Here is a 20,788-nt window from a genome sequence, read left to right on the forward strand (position 1 = left end):
TGGTTTTCGGTTTCTGAAAACCAGTCATAATTAATCTGCCTGAGAAATAAGGCCTTTGGAAAGCAAGATGCATACGTTTCTTCAAGCAGTGGTCAAGATCTTGCCCACATGGCAATAGTGATGGCAAAAGGTCTTTTGGGATTGAGATAGGAGGGGGAAAAAACCTTTTTCTTTTTACAGATTTTTAACAGCCAAGCAGTGGGCTTGTAGCGTTCTCTCAATTTAGCCTAGTTTAGATGATGGCTAGTAGCCTCTGAATGGAATGGGAAAAAGATAAATGAATCATATATAAGCTGCCAGTGTGGAGTCCTGCCTACTTTTGCCTGTGATAACATCCACAGGTTAAAAACAGAAAATCCACAGGGGGAAATCAAGCAGCCTGGAAATCCCATCCGTCATCCTCAGGCTGGTGGCTTCAGCTTCCTTCTGGGAGAAGCATATACACATATATATACACACACACACACATATATATACACGTACACATATATATATACATACACACATATACATATATATACATACACATACACACACACACACACACACACACACACATATAAAGGTAAAGGTAAAGGTTCCACCGCACATGGGTGCTAGTCATTTCCGACTCTAGGGGCCGGTGCTCATCTCCGTTTCAAAGCCGAAGAGCCAGCGCTTGTCCGAGGACGTCTCCGTGGTCACGTGGCCGGCATGACTAGACGCCAGAGGCGCACAGAACGCTGTTACCTTCCCACCGTAGTGGTCCCTATTTTTCTACTTGCATTTTTACGTGCTTTCGAACTGCTAGGTTGGCAGAAGCTGGGACGCGTAACAGGCGCTCACTCTGTTACACGGCACTCGGGATTCGACCCGCCAAACTGCCGACCTTCTGATCAACAAGGTCAGCGTCCTAACCCACTGAGCCATATGTATATACATATATAGATATACATACATACATACATAGATATACCGTAGATATAGAGATATAGATAGATATAGAAGAGACTCCCTGTAGCCACAGACCTCAGGCCGCTGGGTTTTTTTATCCTATAGGGTAGCTATAGATTTGATTTGTCCCTGTGTGCCCAACCCAAAAAATCAAGATAAGCTAAAATAACGCCACGATAAACCGTATTGGGACAATTCTGCACGCGACGGGGGCAGAAACGTACCTCCCGTTTCCCCCCAAAGCCCGGTTTCCGCCTTGCGGCTCGTGCGCTTCTTTTCAAGCGCAAACTACGTTTCCCAGCATGCTTCTCGAGAATCTTTTTTTTTTTTTAAAAAGTAAAGGCGATTACATAACTCTTTCGAACGTTGACACATCGGAGCCCTCCCTCCCTCCCCCTCCCTTCCCCGTGAGGTCGGCGACGTCACCAGCTCGGCGCCCCGCCCTCTCGGAACGTTTGGTAGCCAGTTTGATCGCTCCGGGGCTCTTTCCTAGTATCCGCGCTATTTCCTGCTGGGACCAGAGAGATTCCAGCGGGCTTGCTTTCTTTCCTTCGCTTTCGCGGCTCTCCCCCCCACCCCACCCACCCTCCCACCCACCCACCCACCCACTTTCTTCCCTCCGCTCCGCGTCGGCGGGAAAGAATTTCCTTTTTTTAAAAAAAAAAACAAAAAACTCGGATTTCCCCTTTTTTTTTGGGGGGGGGCAAAGGAGGAGGAGAAAAAACCAAACCCACCGGTCGGTCTTTCTTGGGGGGGGGGAGCGAAAAGAAGGATCGCGCGCACCACCCCCCCCCAATTCCTCCTGCAACATCTCCCGGCGGCTGAGCTTTAGATTATTATTATTATTATTATCGTTATCATCATCGTTATTATTATTCATTTATTTATTTATTTCCCTCCCCAGGCATGTTTTGCTGGGCAGGAGGATAAGGGGGGGGCTTTCTCTCTCTCTCTCTCTCTCAGCGCTGCTGCTTGACACCCCCCCCCTCCGCCCGACCCCCCCCCCAGGCGAAGAGCTTCACCGGCGCCGGAAAGCCGTGGGTAGGCTGGCGGAGGGGGGTGGGGGGGCGGGTGGGGGGCCAACGAAGGAGCGCGGATAAGCGGATTTCTCTCGGTCTGGATTGCATTGCGCTGGTTCTTTCCCGAGGTGGTGGCGGCGGCCGGGTCTGTGTGTGTGTGTGTGTGTGTGTGTGTGTGTGTAAAGAGGATCCTGCTTCCCCCCCCCCCCCTCACGCCCTGCCGGATCTGACTTGGATCCTCTTCTTGGCGAGAGAGACCCACAGAGAGAGAGAGAGAGAGAGAGCCCGCGCTGGAGGGATGCGATACCTTGAGGACTAGGATGCTGGCGGCCCCTCTTTTTTTAAAAAAAAAGGAGAAAAAAAGCTGGAGAGAAGGCTAGCCTTTCGAAGACGGCGGCGAGGAGACGGTCGCTTTCACCGCTCGAGCAGCTTGATTTTCTTCTCCGCTTCGCCTCCCTTCTCTCCTCGCTCCTCTTCCTTTTTTTTCCTTTCTTTTCTTCTTCTTCTTCTTCTTCTTTTTTTTTCCCTCCCCCTTCGGGATTGTGTCGCATCGCAGCATCTTCCAAGCTGGAGCACCATGGAGCTGGAGAACATTGTAGCCAACACGGTTTTACTGAAAGCCAGAGAAGGTAAGAAGAGAGAGTCGGGCAGCCGAAGCGAAGCAGCGGCATGTGGGTTGGGGGTGGTGGGAAGGGGGAGAGAGAGAGAGAGAGAGAGAGAGAGAGAGAGAGAGAGAGAAGGTGGGAGGGATGCTTTCCGAAGAGCATCGTTGCAATTTGAGTAGGGGGAAAAGTTGAGCCTTTGGCCAGCGTGGTCTCTGGATGGAGCTGCATCCTGCAAATGCGTTAAGGGAAAGTAATAATTTATGGAATCCTTGCAAGTTTTTTTTTAAAAGAAAGCATTGTGTGTGGCTGTGCTGGAATTTACAGGACTCTTCAGTCATCACCTCCTGAGTTTTTATTTTCACAACACTCCTGCAGTAGGTAGAGGTAGAGACGGGTCCATTGTCACCCAGTAAGACTGATTACTTGCATAAACATTTCAAAATTTCAACCTTGATTCTCGCCGTATATATATCTTTGTCTGAAATGGTATAGGTTTCCTGCCTGAACAAGGGGTTGGACTAGAAGACCTCCAAGGTCCCTTCCAACTCTGCTATTTTATTCTATCACGAAAGTGCAGCCAAAGGAATAGATCCAGAGATGTGGGCTGGTGGTCGGGTACTTTGTTGTAACAGATCTAGACCTGGGGGCAGAAACGAATCATTTCACTCTTAATCACAATTACGGATATCTTATAAAGTTACGTTGAGGGTTAAATCGAAGGGGATACATGCAGTGCATATTTTTTTTGAAAAGTATGGTGGATTAAAAATCTTAAAGTTAGTTGCTGTGTTCTGTAGGTGAGATTTTAACTGACTAACAGGTTCTTAAACATATTCGTTTGAAAGTACATCCTTTTTAGATTGGCAGGCTTACTTGACAGAGATGCCCTGGCAAAATGCTACCAGGAATTGCTTTGTGGCGAGGTGGGCAACAAATAAAATAAAGCGTATAAGAGCGTGACCTTAATGATAGCAATCATGATGCTATATAGCCTATTTATAAGCCATAAAATCAAAGGGCAAGACTTCTATGCTTATTGTCCTTCCTTTGTTATTATTTTTTTTAACCTGTTTTAAATTAAGAATAGTGGATAGAATGTTGGATTTGCCTCTGGGTTTAAATCCCAGTTCATCCGTTTATGCACATAATGCTGAGCCTTTATTCTACCAATGGAAAGGTGATTTGCCTTCTTGGAATGCTGCAAAGATCAGCAAATTAAAGGCTACAAAATTGTTTGTTTCAATCGAAGAGAATATATGTGGCTCAAAGTTGAACCGGGGGGGTCCTTGGTATTCTCCGATTTTAGTTATTTTCTTATCGACATTTCATTACCCAACTTGCTAACATCAGCAGTGCGCTGGCGTTACCTAGTCAAGTAATGAAGCAGGCAAACCACCAAACTCAGAGAGCACCAAGCATTCCATAAAATAGCGTTCTAAAATTTATTTATTTTTACTATAAGTATCAATTGTATCTGTTATCTCGGTTAAGTAGATGGGAATAAAGAAGCCTACAGTATCTTGTTCAGAGCTGAACTCAGATCCTATGTGTGGCCAAGAACTCAGATCCTATGTGTGGGATGTCACATGTGTTCCATTTCCAGGGTGTGTTGCGATATCTCTGCTTTACGCAGATCAGTAGAGGCATGTTCAACTCTTACTTTCTCTGCAAATGCCAAATAAACAGTGGCATGCTTCAGTTCAGTATAGACAAAAATACTCTGTGTGTATCTCCAGCGCTGGCTGTTAGGGGTGGGAATCTCAGATGCCATTAGGTGTCAAGACTGCCTTGCTGTTTATGTGAATGAGTAGATCACAGGATGGCCTTTAGAAGGGAAAGCCTAGGCCTGTATCTTCAAGGCTCCTGCAGTTCTTGTTCAGCAAGGTTAGGAAGCTTGAGGGCAAAGGGTGGAGACTTTTATCGATGGGGGCAGAAAAAGCAAAGAGACCACAGAAAAATACCTGATATAGGGCAGGGGTGCCCAACCTTAACAACTTTAAGACCTGTGGACTTCAACTCCCAGAATTCCTCAGCCAGCCAGGCTGGCTGGGGAATTCTGGGAGTTAAAGTCCACAGGTCTCGAAAGTTGCCAAGGTTAATCAACCACCCTAATATTACAAGCTGTAATTCAGAGGTGCCCTGGCAAGATACTGCATAGGCAGATACACAGGTTGTCCTCGACTTATGACAATTGAGCCCAACATTTCGGTTGCTCAGTGAGACGGCTGTGAGTTTTGCCCCATTTTACGATCTTTCCTGTCGTAGTTGTTAAGCTGAATCCCTGCAGTTAGTCGCCCGGTTGTTAAGTGAATCTGGCTTCTTCGTTGATTTGTCAGAAGGTTGCAAAAGGTGATCCCATTGATCCGGGGACACTGCAGCCTATCATAGCTCTCGACCAGTTGCCAAGCATCTGAATTTTGGTCGCGTGACCACAGGGATGCTAGCGACGGTTGTAAGCGTGAAAAACGGTCATAAATTACTTCTTTCAGTGCCACCGTAGCTTTGAACAGTCAGTCAATGAAGGGTTGTAAGTCGAGAACCAGGTCCTTTGCTATAATTTTCTGTAAAGTCACCCTACTGCAGAGATCCCCAACCTTTTGGGCTCCATGGACCTGTTCTGTGGAGAGAGGTTTTTCCGCGGACCGAAAGGTGCGTCGTTTTGTGTGCTGCCTGCATCTCGCGGATGGGGCTTTGCTTGTTTGTGCGGACCCGTTGCTGGCATGCTGCAGCCCAGTACTGGTCCACGGACCCAGGATTGGGGACCCCTGTCCTACTGGATGAGTGGATGGGGCAGTCAGGCCTTCTCAAGAGAAATTAGGAACTCCTTCGCTCAATTCCTGGTTCAACAAGAGGATAAGAAAAGAGTTTTGAATGAACAGCACAGGAAGACACAATTCAGTGACGAAACGCTGTTGTCCTCACATACCCTTGTCTTTTGTTAAAAGGAAAAAAATGCACATACACAGTTGCTGAATTCCTAAGCCCTTTGTAATTGTATAAATGTTGTAAGTCAGCCTGGGAATGATGAGTTTTGTTGAGTGGTTGACATTATGGAGGCATATTTGATCTTGGGCTTCGGTTGTTTCCCTCTGTTCTTCCTCAACCCTGTAAGATTTTTCAGATGGAAATTGCCCCCACTTACAATTTAAATGTGAAGTTTTCATCATATATAAATGATACGTGGTCTTTTTTGTACCTGGTGCTTCATTTTGTGGCACTGACATGCATTCCGGAATCTGTGGGTTCTAAAACATTTGCACTACATGTCTGCAGGATGCATGCTGCTTCCATCATGTCTGTTAAGGTCATTTAAAACAATGAGGCTGTTTGTCTGAATATACATTAGCTTAGAGCACACTGTGTACATTTTAAAATGTCTCAGAATAAAATGGATGACAAGAACAATGATTACAAAATATGCAATTCCATAACTTAAAGTACTAACCAGTTACTATCATCCTCAATGTTCCCTAGGAATTTTTGGACAGTCTAGAAAGGAAGAATCTCTATTATGCCCATTAGATATACAGGAGGAGAAACTCAGATTTTTTTTAAAATCACGATTTGTTGGACAAGCCAAATTAGCAATGTTTTGAGACTGTTGTGGGTTTTGTTCTCCATCCATTTTTAGGCACTGCTATGCACGTCTGTAAATTGTCAGCAGCTTGGGCAGGATATAGAAGCAAATCGTAAACCATCATTTCTAATACAGCTGTATGAACAAGCCAGGCTAACCAGCCATGATTTTCAATTCATAGATTTAAATTGTGACTTGTGGCCTAAAAGTTCCAGTGAACCCTAATTAGACAAAATAAACCCTAGCTTAGTGTTATGTGTGCGAAGCAAACAATGATTAGCTTTGTCTGGATAAAATAGTCCCCTCAAAGAGACAGGGGAAATCAGAATAAGTTGGGAACCTAAACTTCATTTTTGATGACCATGTTGACTAGAATTCTACAACATGAAGCCCAGATATCTGGAAGATGTCTTTGTTGGTCTAAACCAGGGGTGGAGAACGATGGCCCTTATATGACTTGTGGACTTCAACTCCCAGAATTCTGAGAGTTGAAGTCCAAAAGTCATAAAAGGGCCATCATTCCCTACCCCTGGTCTAGACCAACATTCTCCAGTATGATGTCTTCTAGATATTCTAGGATCTCCATCCGCCTCAGACAGTATGACCATAAAAGTTATAACCAGACCATTGGGGAAGGGGGAAAAGAAATGATTTTTGATGTATGTAATGTACTTCCATGCTGTAAGCCAATCTTAATGAAGAGCTATGTTGAGCTATGTTGCCTGAGGAATGGTGGTTCCATCTGGTTTGGTCTTCTAAGTTTAGATGTATGTAACTTAAGAAAGCTGTTCTAGTGTATTGGACAATGTTGGACTTTATCCAAGAAAAACCAAATTCAGATTAGCACTGAGTGATAACTATAGTGACATAGTATCTCTCAAGTTAATCTTGCTTCATAGGCATCTTGCAAGGATAATTGAGGAGGGCCGATATACCAAATCTTGTATAAATTCTTAATTTCCTAAGTGGAGACTAATCTCCTAAGTGATGGAGGGAAATATAGAAAGAAATGTTTACGGTTGCCTTAATGAGTAGATGGAGCCAAAATACTTTTTTTAAAAAAACAAACCCTTATAAAAGGTCTGGCCTTAAGATGGAATTTCTTTACACAGTGAAAATTGCCTAAGCAAATGGAAACTAACTTTAAAAAAAAATCCAGAAGGTAGATGCATTCCTAATGGGAACCATGCATTGCTGGAACTGAACACGGAATTCTTTGAAAGCTTTATCTAGATGGGCTTAAAAACTATTGGGAAATTTAATGAATTATTTTATGTTGAAGTTGCTATTACAATTCTAAGCACAAAAGTAAATTTTTCTAACCATCTTTTCAACTTTCACCAAGTTTTCCTCTCTAGCAAAAGAGGCTTCATTTTTTCTACCTCGGTCTGAAGTTGATTTAGATAGAACTTCCTAAAATGTGTCTTTTATATGATTCTTTCAGCTTACATTCCTCTTTGCATATTTCTCTGTTGCTTCTCTTTTGTCTCTTAAACAGGCCAAAGCTCTTTTGGGCAATTGAAACTCAAAACAGTCCTGCAGTCTGGGGCATTTTAGAGCTTGTTGGCTGTATCCTAAAAGGGGTTGCATTTTGTTTGCTTGATTCAAAACAGTGCCATAGTTCATTTATTAAGTTATAAGAAAAAAAGAAACAAAAGTTAGAAAAGAGAGAGAGAGAAGGAGAAAACTGTAAAGAAAGAGGCGGGGGGGGGGGGGAGTAAGGATTTCTGATTTTTTTTCCACCGCAGTAAAATACAAAAATAACAATTGCAACCTCAACCTTTTGCTTTGTTTCATAGCATGTAAGTCACTTCTTACAATAACAGAATCATTTGAATCAAAGTTTCTTTTTTTTTTAGTTTTTCAGTTTCAAGCAAAAAGTCCAGAAGTTTCCAAGTAGAAACAAATCTAGCTAAATTCTTTTCTTTAACTAATCTCTGCTAATTCCATCACATTTACCATCCAAGCTTCCATGGTGGGAATAAATGTGTCTTTCCATCTTTGTGTATTTAAGATTCTTACCACTGTCAACATATATAGTAACAAAGTCCCAGATTTTCTTTTAGGTAATTTGTCAGTGTGATCCTTTTTTCTAAGGCAGTTTTTCGTATTTCCCATGTGCTTATTGCACCTAGTGTTGCCTGAATTGTCGTCTTGCAATGCTCCATTAATCAGTTAATTGGTCAGTTAATTGATTAAAGGCCTTTATGCAGAAGTAAAAAAAAAACCAGTAATAATGTGAAAATAATTTTCCTGTTTGGAACAATAGCTGACTTTAAACAGTGTTTCTTTTAATCAAATGTAAAATGTGTAGGTAGGATGCCATTTTAAAACTCCAATCTCTGTCTTTCCTTATTTTGGAGAAACTGTACAGGACACTAAATATCCAGATTAAAACAAAAAGGGGATAAATTTGCAATGTAACACAAAGGTAAAGATGTCATCAGTTCTTGGTTAAATCTTGGTAACTGCATCCATCGGAGTTGTGGAAGTGGTTTGCCATACCCTTTTCCAAGAATTTTTTTTCCAATCCCTTCACCTAGCTAAAAATACTAGAATTCTCACTTCATCTGGGTATTATTCAATATTGACTGGACTAATCGTGCTTAATATATCAAGATCAGCCAAAATGGACTAGTTGTTGCTAATACAACAGATCTGTCTAACAACCAAATTATAGATCAGTAAACTAAAGTTTGTTCACTTCAGAAGTGAAGGATTTATAAATTCACTTAGAGAGCCATAGCTACACTATGGTAGAGAAATTGTGTTTTTCAGTAAAACCAGGAAGTCCATCACCTAGACTTGGGAACAAATTACAGGTAGTCCTTGATTTACAACCATTCGTTTAGTGACCATTCAGAATTAATTACAGTGGTACTGAAAAAGGTGACTGACACTTAAGTGGTAAGTGGTCTTCACACTTACAAACCTTGCAGCATGCCCACAGAAACGTGATCACAATTTAGATGTCTGGCCACTAACGTGTGAATAGAATAGAATAGAATAGAATAGAATAGAATAGAATAGAATAGAATAGAATAGAATAGAATAGAATAGAATAGAATAGAATAGAATAGAATAGAATAGAATTCTTTATTGGCCAAGTATGATTGGACACACAAGGAATTTGTCTCTGGTGCATAAGCTCTCAGTGTACATAAAAGCAACAAGCGATAAATCATGATCATAATCATAAGATACATTCATCAGAAATCATAAGATACAATACTTAGTAATAGTCGTAGGATACTAAATAAGCGTTTGACATAAAACATACTAGGATACTAAATAAAACAATTATTATAAATTGTAAGGTACAAGCAACAAAGTTATAGTCATAAGAGGATAAGGAAATAGGTAACAGGAAAGATGAGAATAATAATAATACAGCCCTACTAGGTAGTTTGACAGTGTTGCGGGAATTAGTTGTTTAGCAGAGTATGGGGGAAAAAAAACTTTCCTTGGGTCTAGTGGTTTTGGCGTGCAATACTCTAGAATAGGGGTGTCAAATTGCCGGATGCATCAAGCGGAAGCCACGCCCACCCCAGCTCTGGAAAGGTGGAAAAAATTGCGATACGTCATGAGATGTCATGTGATACAGTGAGTTTGACACCCATGCTCTCTAGCATCATCTTGAGGGAAGAGGTTGAAACAGTTTATGTCCAGGATGTGAGGGTCATGATGGTTACAGCATCCCAGGGTCGTATGGTTGCCATTTGCAACCTTCCCAGCTAGCTTCCGGCAAGCAAAGTCAATGGGGATTTGCTTAATGATCACATGATTCATACCTGCAGCAATTCATTTAACAACAATGGTCAAAAGGTTGTAAAATCAGATATGAGTCACTTAACAACCAGCTTGCTTAGCAACGAAAATTCCAATTGTGATCGTAAATAAAAGATTACTTCAAGTAGGCAGATTTAAAATGACTATCTGCTTAGTTATTCCACCCTTGTATGCTCAAGAGTCTTATTTTTCTCTCAAGCTTTCTTAAAATGTGGGGCTTGGAGGGGTTTTTTTTTTTGGAAATTGTTCTCCAGCCACTGAAGGTCAGAAATTCTGACCCATCTGCCTTAGAATATTCTGGCTCCTTCTCAGAAGATCCCAATTTAGCAATCTGTCCATCTGTAATCAGGTCATCTTCAGCCTTTTCCGACCCCCAAACCCTCTTTAATTTCAAATTGCAAAATGATATCGGAGAGATTCCCTATCTATGCTTATTTTTCCTTCTTTCCAGATTGACCAAATACAAAAGGGAGAGAGAGAGGACAACTTTATTCTTAATGAGTAGGGAAGAATTAGACTTGTCTGCAAAGTATATTTTTAATAGGCCAAAAGGGGATGACCTGGTTTCTCAGAATAACTTCTTTAGTAAAATTAATATAAATACATTTGTTGCCAGACTAGGTTTTTAAAAAGTCCCACAGGAAAAGTTCATCATGTGTCCTCCATGGAATTTGACTGATGTCAGGAAAACTGAACAGAGATAATAGCACATAAGCTTCCTTAATTCACAGACTCCGTGCTCTTGGGTGAAATTATAGAATCCTTCTTTCTTTCTTTCTTTCTTTCTTTCTTTCTTTCTTTCTTTCTTTCTTTCTTTCCTTCCTTCCTTCCTTCCTTCCTTCCTTCCTTCCTTCCCTCTCTCTCTCTCTCTCTCTTTCTTTCCTCTGTCTGCCATTCCTGATTTTTCTTCCCTTAATTTCAGGTTTGTGGAATCAGTGAAAATAAAATGAATGATCAGCGTGAGTGAATCCTAAAGAATGGGTCTTTCTACTCCTCAGTGGGCATCTAGCCTAGGCATAAATCTAGCTTCAGTTCAGAGAAATAATTTCTGCAGAGAGTTGAGGCAACATTCAAAGGTTTTTCTGAAATAGTTGGTTGAAACGAGTCTTCTACAAAACATAGTTTATATAGTTGGGTCATTTCAACCGAATGGAATTATGGTGACTCACAGAATAGGTTCAAACATAAAGATCTATATATCAGCCTTCCCCATTCTGGATGCAGATGTGCAGGTGTGAAGCTCTAGATTTTTTTAGCCAGTCAAGACATTGCTAAGAATTCTGGGAATTGAAGTCAATAGAAGTAGAGACACCAAGATTTCAGAAGTGGGTATGTACAGTATGTCAGGGGTGTCAATTGTACATGTGGACAACTCTGAGTGTAGGTCTAAACAAAGACTCTTCAGAGCCTTTGGGGTTTTATTTATTTATTTAATTTCTATGGCAGCCCATCTCAACCAAATGACTCTGTGCAGCTTACAGTTCTAAAGCGATAAAACAGTTAAAACCAATTTCCTTTCTTTTCTGCTCATCCAAGTTTTCTAGTCCAAATGATTTACTGTAATTGTAAAGTTTCTTAAGTGATTGAGATTGTGTATCTACTTCCTGCTTGGGTCTTTCACAACTCTGATGTTTTGTAAGTCCAATTTCATGAATTTGGGGAGAATAAAGTTTTATAGTCAACTGAAAAATCTTTCGTCCATCTCCTATTTTTTTTAAAAAAAAGCTCTAAATTTAATGATGTTAAAAGGGGGGATGGGTTAGAATGTCTACAGACACAATTTCCTTTTGTGAATCTTCCTATCAGCTATGGACTGAACTTCATGTTCTCTCAAAAATATGTCTATGGACTACGGGATTATCAGTGCTGTGTGAAAAAGAAGATTTGTGTTTCCTGCTGTGAAGCTGATTAAAAAAACCAAATCATGTCCGCAAAGATGCTTTTTTCCCCCCACAAGAAAGGAGCTTCTGTTGGTGTGAATATCACATGGGAAAGAATTAAACCGAATCTGCCTGTGTGACATAGACTGAGCTCTCCAAAGCAGCATTTTTTAAAATAATAACATAGATACATTACAAAGAAGCAAGATTTAAAACAAGGCTATTTAAGCTGCATGCAGAGTCCATATGTATACCTAAAATTTATTATTTTATTTTATTTTAATTCCATTTATATCCCGCCCTTCTCCGAAGACTCAGGGCGGCTTACAAACTTAGCAGTAGCCTTCATTCTATGTATATGCCTGCTTATTAGGGCTTTCACACACACCCCAAGCGGCATTATTACAAAGTGAGCTTAATTGCCCCCAACAATCTGGGTCCTCATTTTACCTACCTCGGAAGGATGGAAGGCTGAGTCAACCTTGAGCCTGGTGGGACTCGAACCTGCACTAATTGCAGGCAGCTGGTGTTACTTAAGGAGGCATTAGCCCACTGCTCCACCAAGGCTCTATTGTTCACTTTTTTCTTCCTGAGATACATTAGTCCTTTAGCCCACTCCCAGTCCTTCCAATTCCTATAATTTATTTGGACATCAGTGATTACATGATATCATCAATAATATCCTGTGTGGCCCTCACAACCTTTTTATTTTTTAAAAGCATGCCATTGTCTGCAAACTGCTGCTCATTCCTGGTTTAAAAAGTAGACCTTATTCAGACATGATGCTAAAGCAGAGGTAAAAATCTGGCATCTCTAGATATTTGGGGCAACTCTTTTAATCAGCATTCCCAGTTACTGCCTATCTGAGAGAATCAGTGGAACTTGTATTCTGAAACACATGGAGGAATGACTGCAATGTATGGGCTTGTGTTGCATAAAGCTAATCTGGGCAGGTTAATATTGTTCTTCTCCCTCCTGTCTCTTGGTTGCAAGACTGAAACTGAGAGATTTCGTTTCTGTCCCAATGCAAACTCTGGTTAACTAAAGTTGGCAGCACAGGCTGCAACTTGATGGAAGAGCAAGAGCACAAGGTCATTGAACAGTTTTATAACCTAGTTCACACTCTGCATAAAGCCATGGCTTGTTGACTAAGCCAGAATTGATTATGAGTTACATGCCCAGCCAGGCTGGAGGAGTTACCTTGAGAACCAAACTTTCTCAGGACAGGCATGTAAGTTGTGTCAACAAACAGCCATTGAACAGCTTTGAGGTTGAGAAAGTCCAGGGCAAAGAGTCCATTAAACCTTGGGAGGGTGAGAGGAAAAAGTCAATTTATAGTACAGCAAATACAAACAAGGAATTGCTCCTTCATGTTGACAGAAGGCTGTCAATTGTTTGAAGAAAAAATAATAAGAAGTGCGTCACCTAGCTATGTGCAATGTGCAGACAGCCTTAAACCATAAAGCCATGCTGGGAATTTAGGAAATTCAGCCGAGCTCTTTTCAGCAAGGCTAGGTAACCTGTGGTGCTCAGATGTTGCTGAACAACCATTTCCAGCCTCTCATTAGTTAGACCCTGATATCTTGGAAGCTGGAAGCTGCAATTCAGCAACATCTGGAGAACTACAGGTTGCCTGCCTGCTCCACGCTGAACTAAAATACTCTCTACAGACTACAGGGACTAGGTTTGCAAAACATGCAGTGGCTTTGTGCAATGACTACACGGTAGTCCTCGATGTGAAGTCCTCACAGTTGAGCCCAGAATGTATGTTGCTAAGGGAGAAATGTGTTAAGTGAGTTTTGCCCCATTTTACAATTTTTTCTTGCCACATTTGTTAAGCGAATCACTGCAGCCCTTAAATTAGCAACATAGTTGTTAAGCGAATCTGACTTCCCTATTGACTTTGCTCATCAGAAGGTCACAGAAGGGGATGGCATGACCCCGGGACACTGCGACCGTCATAAATATGAGTCAGTTGCCAAGCGTCTGAATGTAAATCACAATACTGCAACATTCATAAGTGTGAAAAATGGTCATCGGTCACTTTTTTCAGTGCCCTTGTAACTTTGAATGGTCACTAAATGACCTGTTGTAAGTCAAGGGCTACCTACATATTAATCATAAACCATTAAAACAATGATTCAGGGCCGTCTAAATCTATTGAGTCAACAATTGCTAGAATCCCTAAGCCACTGAAGCTAGATTTCCCCAGCTCTGATAAAAACCACATAACGTTTTCACTTTGGAGAAGTTACTGGGCTTATCTTTAGTTGGTTGGTTTCAGAAAATCAATGTATCCTCTATTCCCCATGCAGATGTTGTCTGAAACCACCTTGCCAGAACTGGAAAGGTCACATCTTTTTTTCCTTTTTTCAAAAAAAACCCCCAAAACCTATTTCTCTTCCCCACAACCAAATTATCTTGAGCTGAGGCTGCTCCCCTGGAATTCAATAGATTAAATTAATCGAATTGGGTCCAAAAATTGAGGTGGAGAGAGGGAGTTTTTGGGCTAGTTGTAAGCTATACAAGCCCACATATAAAAGAAGTTGTGGGAGCTTCATCGCTGGAGGCTTTCAAAAAGAGAGTGGACTGCCCTCTTATCAGAAGTGGTGTAGGGCAGGAGTCTTCAAACCTGGGCTCTTTTATGACTTGTGGACTTCAACTCCCAGAATTCCTCAGCCAGGTATGCTGGCTGAGGAATTCTGGGCGTTGAAGTCCACAAGTCATAAAAGGTCCAAGTTTGAAGACCCCTGGTGTAGGGTCTCCTGTTTAGGCAGCAGGGGTGGGTGGGCGGGGGGCTTGACTAGATGACCTCCAAGGTCCCTTCCAACTCTGTTATTCTATTATTCTAACCTGGTAGAAGCAGTAGTTGTAGTTATGGCTTGGCGGACACTTTGTGTTTAACGATGAAAATAACTGTATCATCGAAGCTTTGAATTATTTCTTGGGTACAGTTTTATATTTCTAAACCCTGACTTCTAGAGTAGTTGATGGGGCTCCCCTCCAGCTACAGGGGATGGAAGGCTGCTTTCAGCGGGAAAGCCTCCATATATATTATGAACATGGTGCTCCTTACCGCTTAACATCAGAATGCTTCCTCCTTCGTCCTGTGTGTTCTTGTTTCCTGAAGCCTCCACGTTCGTCCTCCCCCCTTCTCCATCTAGTCAAACCTGCTGCTTTAGCTGCAGGGCAGAGCAGAAAGGTAATGGGGATGGCGGTGTGCCAGAGCAGAGCAGGAATGTGGTGCTTAGTACAGGTTGACACAGGAAAAGGAGATGAGCTTTGGAGTAGGGAGGAACAGCTGACACAGCCCACAGGTACCACCGTGTTTCCTGGGGAATGGGGTTCATTCCTAGAACATCCAGAGAGCGCACCCAACAACCGATAGGCTCAGAAGCAAGACCTACGCTTTGCAAGCCAAAGAGTTTGCAGTTCACTTAGGATGTCTGTTGTTTCCCATTCACTTCTATGGATGGGGAGAATTAAGGCTTGTCATCTTGCTATTCAAGCACTCTTCATCTGTGACAGCGCTGGTTGGCGATGCTTGTAGCCCGGCAACATGTTCCTTATCCCTATAGATGCATCCTATAGTAGACAGAATTTTGACTGAGCTTCTAGAAAACTGCCTCAGTTTGACTGATAAGCAGATAAGCAAATAAACAGACCCACCGCAAGGCATCTAACCTCATAAACTTAATTGTCATTGCAAGTGTCCTCTGTGCCTAATGTCTTCTTGCTATACCTTCTTGAGTAATTACATGCCGTCAAGTTGTTTTCGACTCTTACTAACAACTCATAGATTTTCTTCACGAGGATCCATCCCTAATCTGATTTTTATTCCACATATTCTGCTTCCCCATTCCACACACACACACACACACACACACACACACCGTCATCAACAGCGAAATGCTATTCAAGACAGCATGAAGACTGTCATGTACCCTCTGATGTTCTAGATTTAATTTTGCTAGTTAATTAGCGCTGTCATTTCATTTGTCTTCATAAATACATTCTGCCTGCAGGAGTACCTTCAACTACTCTCTTGGGGTGGCCTGTGAAAAATCTCTGTGATGCATGTAACTCAATTGAGCATGTGTGTATCTGTTTTCAATGAAACAGAAATGGAACACTGTCTTAGCACAATGCCAGCACCCTAAATTCTGCGAGATCAAAACATTTGGAAAGCATTGATCAGGAGATGGCGTGCCAACAGATGGTACACACTATATTTTATTGGGAATTTCTGCACAGAGACTGTTGTAATGTGACCTACCACTTATAGCTGGGTCCCTGCATGGAAATGTAGAACAACAGTGTTGTGTTCAACATTTGTGATAGCTAATCCTATCTCTAGAAGAATCATGCTTAAAAATAATTATGCATGATAGAATATGGTACCTGTTAGTGCTTCTCCATTTGCTATCAATCAAGGGGGTGATGTTGGGTGGCATGGGGTAGAAGAGGGGAAATCAATGTGATATGAGATGAAAAGAGCCTATTGTAGAAATGAATTGTAAAGCCAAGATGAAAATAGAAAGACCTCAAAGGTACAAAATCCAAATAACTTCTGGCTTAGACCTCACCTGTGCCACAAATTTAGTAGACCATTTTAGAAACTCAGCCCTTACCATCTTTTCACTATCCCCAAATAGGTGCCTAGAAAAATGGTGGGGTTCAAACAAGCATGCCAAACATTAAACCTGAGTCAACCAAGTAACAAATGACCAAAGACATAGAACCCTAACTATGATTATATGCGACTGCATGTTACATAAATCAACCAAGCACAATCGGTGAACTTGCTGGCTTATTTTGAAGTTTTGCTATCAAGTCAACTCCATTTTAGCTGAAGATAGCGCATCACACAACAGGCCATTGAGAATAATACTGTATTACATGGTTGTTTTATATAGTTTTCTCCGACCTGGGGCTTGCCAGGCATGTAGGATTGTACAGTAGTTCAGTGTTCTTCCATTCATATGCTTATTTCACACTATCTAACCTGAAGTCTCCCAGGGCTATGTTGGGATTTGAACTTGTTTTATTAAAAAGAAATTTTATGTCTTTTCCTCTCTTATGATTTATTTAAATATGATTTATTTCCAGAAGTTGGGGGTGCTCCATCACTGGAGGTTATTAAGAAGAGACTGGACAGCCATTTGTCCAGAATAGTATAGGGCCACCTGCTTGAGTGGGGGGATGGATTAGAAGACCCCCAAGGTCCCTTCCAACTCTGTTATTCTGTATTCCGTAGTATCTCCCAGTGACTTTTGTGACAATATAAACCCCGTCTTCATTCCTGATACCTCAGCCAGCCAAGTACCGATTGGTTGACACTATAAATCCCTAACGAGTGAATGGCTCTAGTTTGACTTTCTAGTAATTGTATTACCCCACCTCAAGAAAAGGACTAGTGTATCACACAAAACTATTGTCCCTGTAATTGTGACTCAAGATGCTGAACTATAAGCTAGCCATGCAGACTTGATCAGAAGAACATAATACCGCTAGTACAATATGGGCGACAACTTTGTGTTTCAGTGTGCTGGGCAAACCTAGCTGTGGAAGCTCATCTTATCTTGCTTGGATCTTAGTCCTTGGATTACACACATAATAAAACGAGGTGGTAGATTTTTGAGATAGTGGAGCAGAAAGTTTTACTTGGGACAAAACGATGATGTATTACTTAAAATCAGTGCTTTTTTGTAAAAGAAAAAGGTGCCGGAACTCACACATGTCATACAACCCACCTTGCCTACCCTACAAGGTTCCATCCAAAAAAGGTGCCGGACCTCCGTTCTGAGCGTTCTATGACAAAAAAAAAGCCCTGCTTAAAATAATTCCTTTACGTTAAAAAAAGAAAGAAAAACTGAGAGATATCAATCTTATCTTAACACTGGCTATCTTTCAAAGATGTGGAAAATCTAGACATAGACACAGACTCGCACTGCCAATCTCTCCCTCCCTCCCCCCCCCTCCTCTCTCTTTCTCTGTCTGTCTCCCAGTTCAAAGTCTAGTTCTGTCTCCTTTCCTATCTGCATTTGGATTATGTACTTCCCCAAGAGAAAGTAACATCCTTTGGCACAAAGACAGATATTCTCCTTCGCTTTTCTTTTGAAAACTAAAGTTTACTTCCCCAGGAACAGTCTTAGAAACCTTGCTCCCTGGTTGTTTAAGAGATGATATGCAATCTGGAATGGCCTTATTGGGTCTTTAACCAGAGTTATCTGTCAATTCTTGCCTGAATATTTAGGTTTTGTAAAATAAAATAAAAATAAAAATTAAAAAAAATAGGACAGGACAATGCAGACTGTTTATTTATCTGAGTTGTACAAAAACTTTCCCAGGAAAGTTGAAAGCAGCAGGATTTTTCTAAAAAAATATTTTTACTACTCCTCATTCTCCTTTTAGCTGATCTGCTTCCAAGCCATTTTAATCGACTAATTTATTTATTTATTTATTTATTCAAATTTACATAGAAGAAAGGAAAATGAAAGCTGCTTTGAAGGGGTTTTTAGGAAAGTAAGCTCATTCGTGAGATCAAGATCTGCTCCAGATGATAGATTGTGTTTATTGATTGTTTGAATATGGCTTATTGATTATAGCAAGGAGTTTGGTTTTATGGATCACCTTTATTTTTATGATTTTGAAACAGAAAGGGCAGGGTAAGGTTGCACTAAATTTAAGTGGGGGATATTTCCAGGTTATTATAAAATGTTTCTTATATTAAACTTGTATCTTGTATTAGACTTGCAGTGTTTTCCTATTCCCACACCACACCAGCCTCAGGGTTTCTTCCTCCAAGTCAATGAAGATTCTCAGTCATCCAGGTAGAATTGTCTGGAAGTTGAGTCATGGCATCCAGACTTTTTTTTCCTTGTTGAAAGATTTTGCTGCTTATTATCTCCACATTATTATCACCATTTTATGAAAAAGAGTAGAGACTCTGGAAAGAGTGCAGAAAAGAGCAAGAAAGATGATCAGGGGGCTGGAGGCTAAAACATATGAAGAACGGTTGCAGAAACTGGGCATGTCTACTCTAGTGAAAAGAAGGACTAGGGGTGACAAGATAGCAGTGTTCCATTATTTGATGGGCTGCAACAAAGAAGAGGGGGTCAACCTATTTTTGAAAGCACCAGAAGGCAGGATAAGAAAGAATGAATGGAAACTACTCAAGCAGAGAAGCAGCCTACCATAGAACTAAGGAGAAATTTCCTAAGAGTGAGAACAATTAACCAGTGGAACGACTTGCCTTCAGAAGTTCTGAGTGTTCCATGACTGGAGGCTTTTAAGAAGAGACTGGATAGCCACTTGCCTGGAATAGTATAGGGTCTTCTGTTTGTGCAGGGGGTTGGACTAGAAGACCTCCAAGGTCCCTTCCAACTTGGTTACTCTGCTCTGTCCTATTTATAGCTTTTTCAGATGGATTTTATGTTTCATGCCTACAAATGGTAGGAGACCTTCCCCTTGAGTTTGACCAAGAATGAACAAGGGAGATTCACGGGTCAGAAAAATAGGGTTCATTGGCTGCATACAACTCCTAGGTTTCCTATTGCTTATTGCCCTGATATCTAACAATGCAGCTTTTAGAGTCAAGCAACCTTCATGAATCCCGAGTGCCGTGTAGCAGAGTGAGCGCCTGTTACTCGTCCCAGCTTCTCCCAACCTAGCAGTTTGAAAGCACGTAAAAATGCAAGTAGAAAAATAGGGACCACTACGGTGGGAAGTTAACAGCGTTCCATGTGCCTTTGGCGTCTAGTTATGACGGCCACATGACCACGGAGACGTCCTCGGACAAACGCTGGCTCTTCGGCTTTGAACCTGAGATGAGTACCGGCCCCTAGAGTCAGAAATGACTAGCATGCATGTGCGGGGGAACCTTTACCTTTACCTTTTAACCTTCATGACGGCATTACTGCTTAATACTGCCTGCTGAGGTATTGTCCTGAAAGGCCAGAGGACACATGAAAAGCCTGATGCTCATTCTCAAGATGTAGGACAGCTGCCCTTCAGACAGTATGGAAACCGTCACTCAACAATGGCCAATGTTCAAATATCACAGACCGCCATTCTCAGGGGGACTGAACAGGGGAGAATTCTCAGTTTATTAAAATAGGATTTGTTTTTCCCAATCAGAAGGTTCCAATCTTTAAAGGGAACATACAGCAGCATGGACCACAGACAGAACCAAGAGAGAACATGGGTGCCCCTTTCTTTCTCCTTCCAGCCATACCCTTCCCTCCCCTTACTTCTTTTTCCCCCAACTCAGAGGAAACCATGAGAAAAATCCAATTCCTCTAGCCAAAATGCTTCATTAATGGCTCCCACCTATTTGGGGGGAGAAGGGCTCCCTTTTGGCCACCCCAGATGTACTCTAAACCAGGGCTTCTCAACCAGTGGTACGGGTACCACCTGTGGTACATCGGCACCTGGCAGGTGGTATGTGACCATCCTAGAAAAGTGGTAGCGGGGGAGGGGAAGGAGCTGAACCGGTGGCAGCACCGCACAAGCCTGAGCGAGAGACGGCTGGAGCTGCAGGGCTGTCAGGGCTCAGCGGAAGCATCAGGATCAGCTCCAGGCTGCAGCTGGAGCTCAGCGCTGATCCTGGCGCTTCTGCTGAGCCCAGAAGAAGCCCGATCAGCTGGAATGTTGCAGCATCTCCAGGGTCTTGTGATTTACATTCAGATGCTTGGCTACTGATTCATATTTATGACGGTCACAGTGTCCCAGGGTCATGTGAAGTGACCAAAATCTGCTGCAACCACCCAGCGGAGGAGGGGGGAGTAAAAACCAAACACCCCACTACCCCACCCCCACTGCCAATCCTCAACAGAAATGCTCACAACAATGAAAACCTCAGACAGGAGGAAGAACACCATCAGGCAGGCAGGCAGGTGTCTTGCTCGGTTGTGGCATGGGGGGCACTTTTTTAGTGCCATTGTAGCTTCAAACAGTCACTAAGCGAACTGTTGTAAGTCGAGG

General features: G+C 42.0%; 1 protein-coding gene across 2 annotated transcripts in view; it reads left to right on the forward strand.

Annotated features, from left to right (window-relative positions):
- Positions 1-1,581: 1,581 nt before the first annotated feature.
- Positions 1,582-20,788, forward strand: part of LOC310643812 (G protein-coupled receptor kinase 5-like) — a 67,559-nt gene continuing 48,352 nt past the window's right edge. For both annotated transcript variants that reach the window (XM_083368395.1, XM_083368396.1), the window contains exon 1: positions 1,582-2,581. In XM_083368395.1, coding sequence (XP_083224521.1) covers positions 2,530-2,581 — 52 coding nt within the window. In that variant the 5' untranslated portion in view covers positions 1,582-2,529. The remainder of the gene's footprint in view (positions 2,582-20,788) is intronic.

Source organism: Vipera ursinii (genome assembly GCF_947247035.1).
Source record: "Vipera ursinii genome assembly, chromosome: 8".
Taxonomy (NCBI): Eukaryota; Metazoa; Chordata; class Lepidosauria; order Squamata; family Viperidae; genus Vipera; species Vipera ursinii.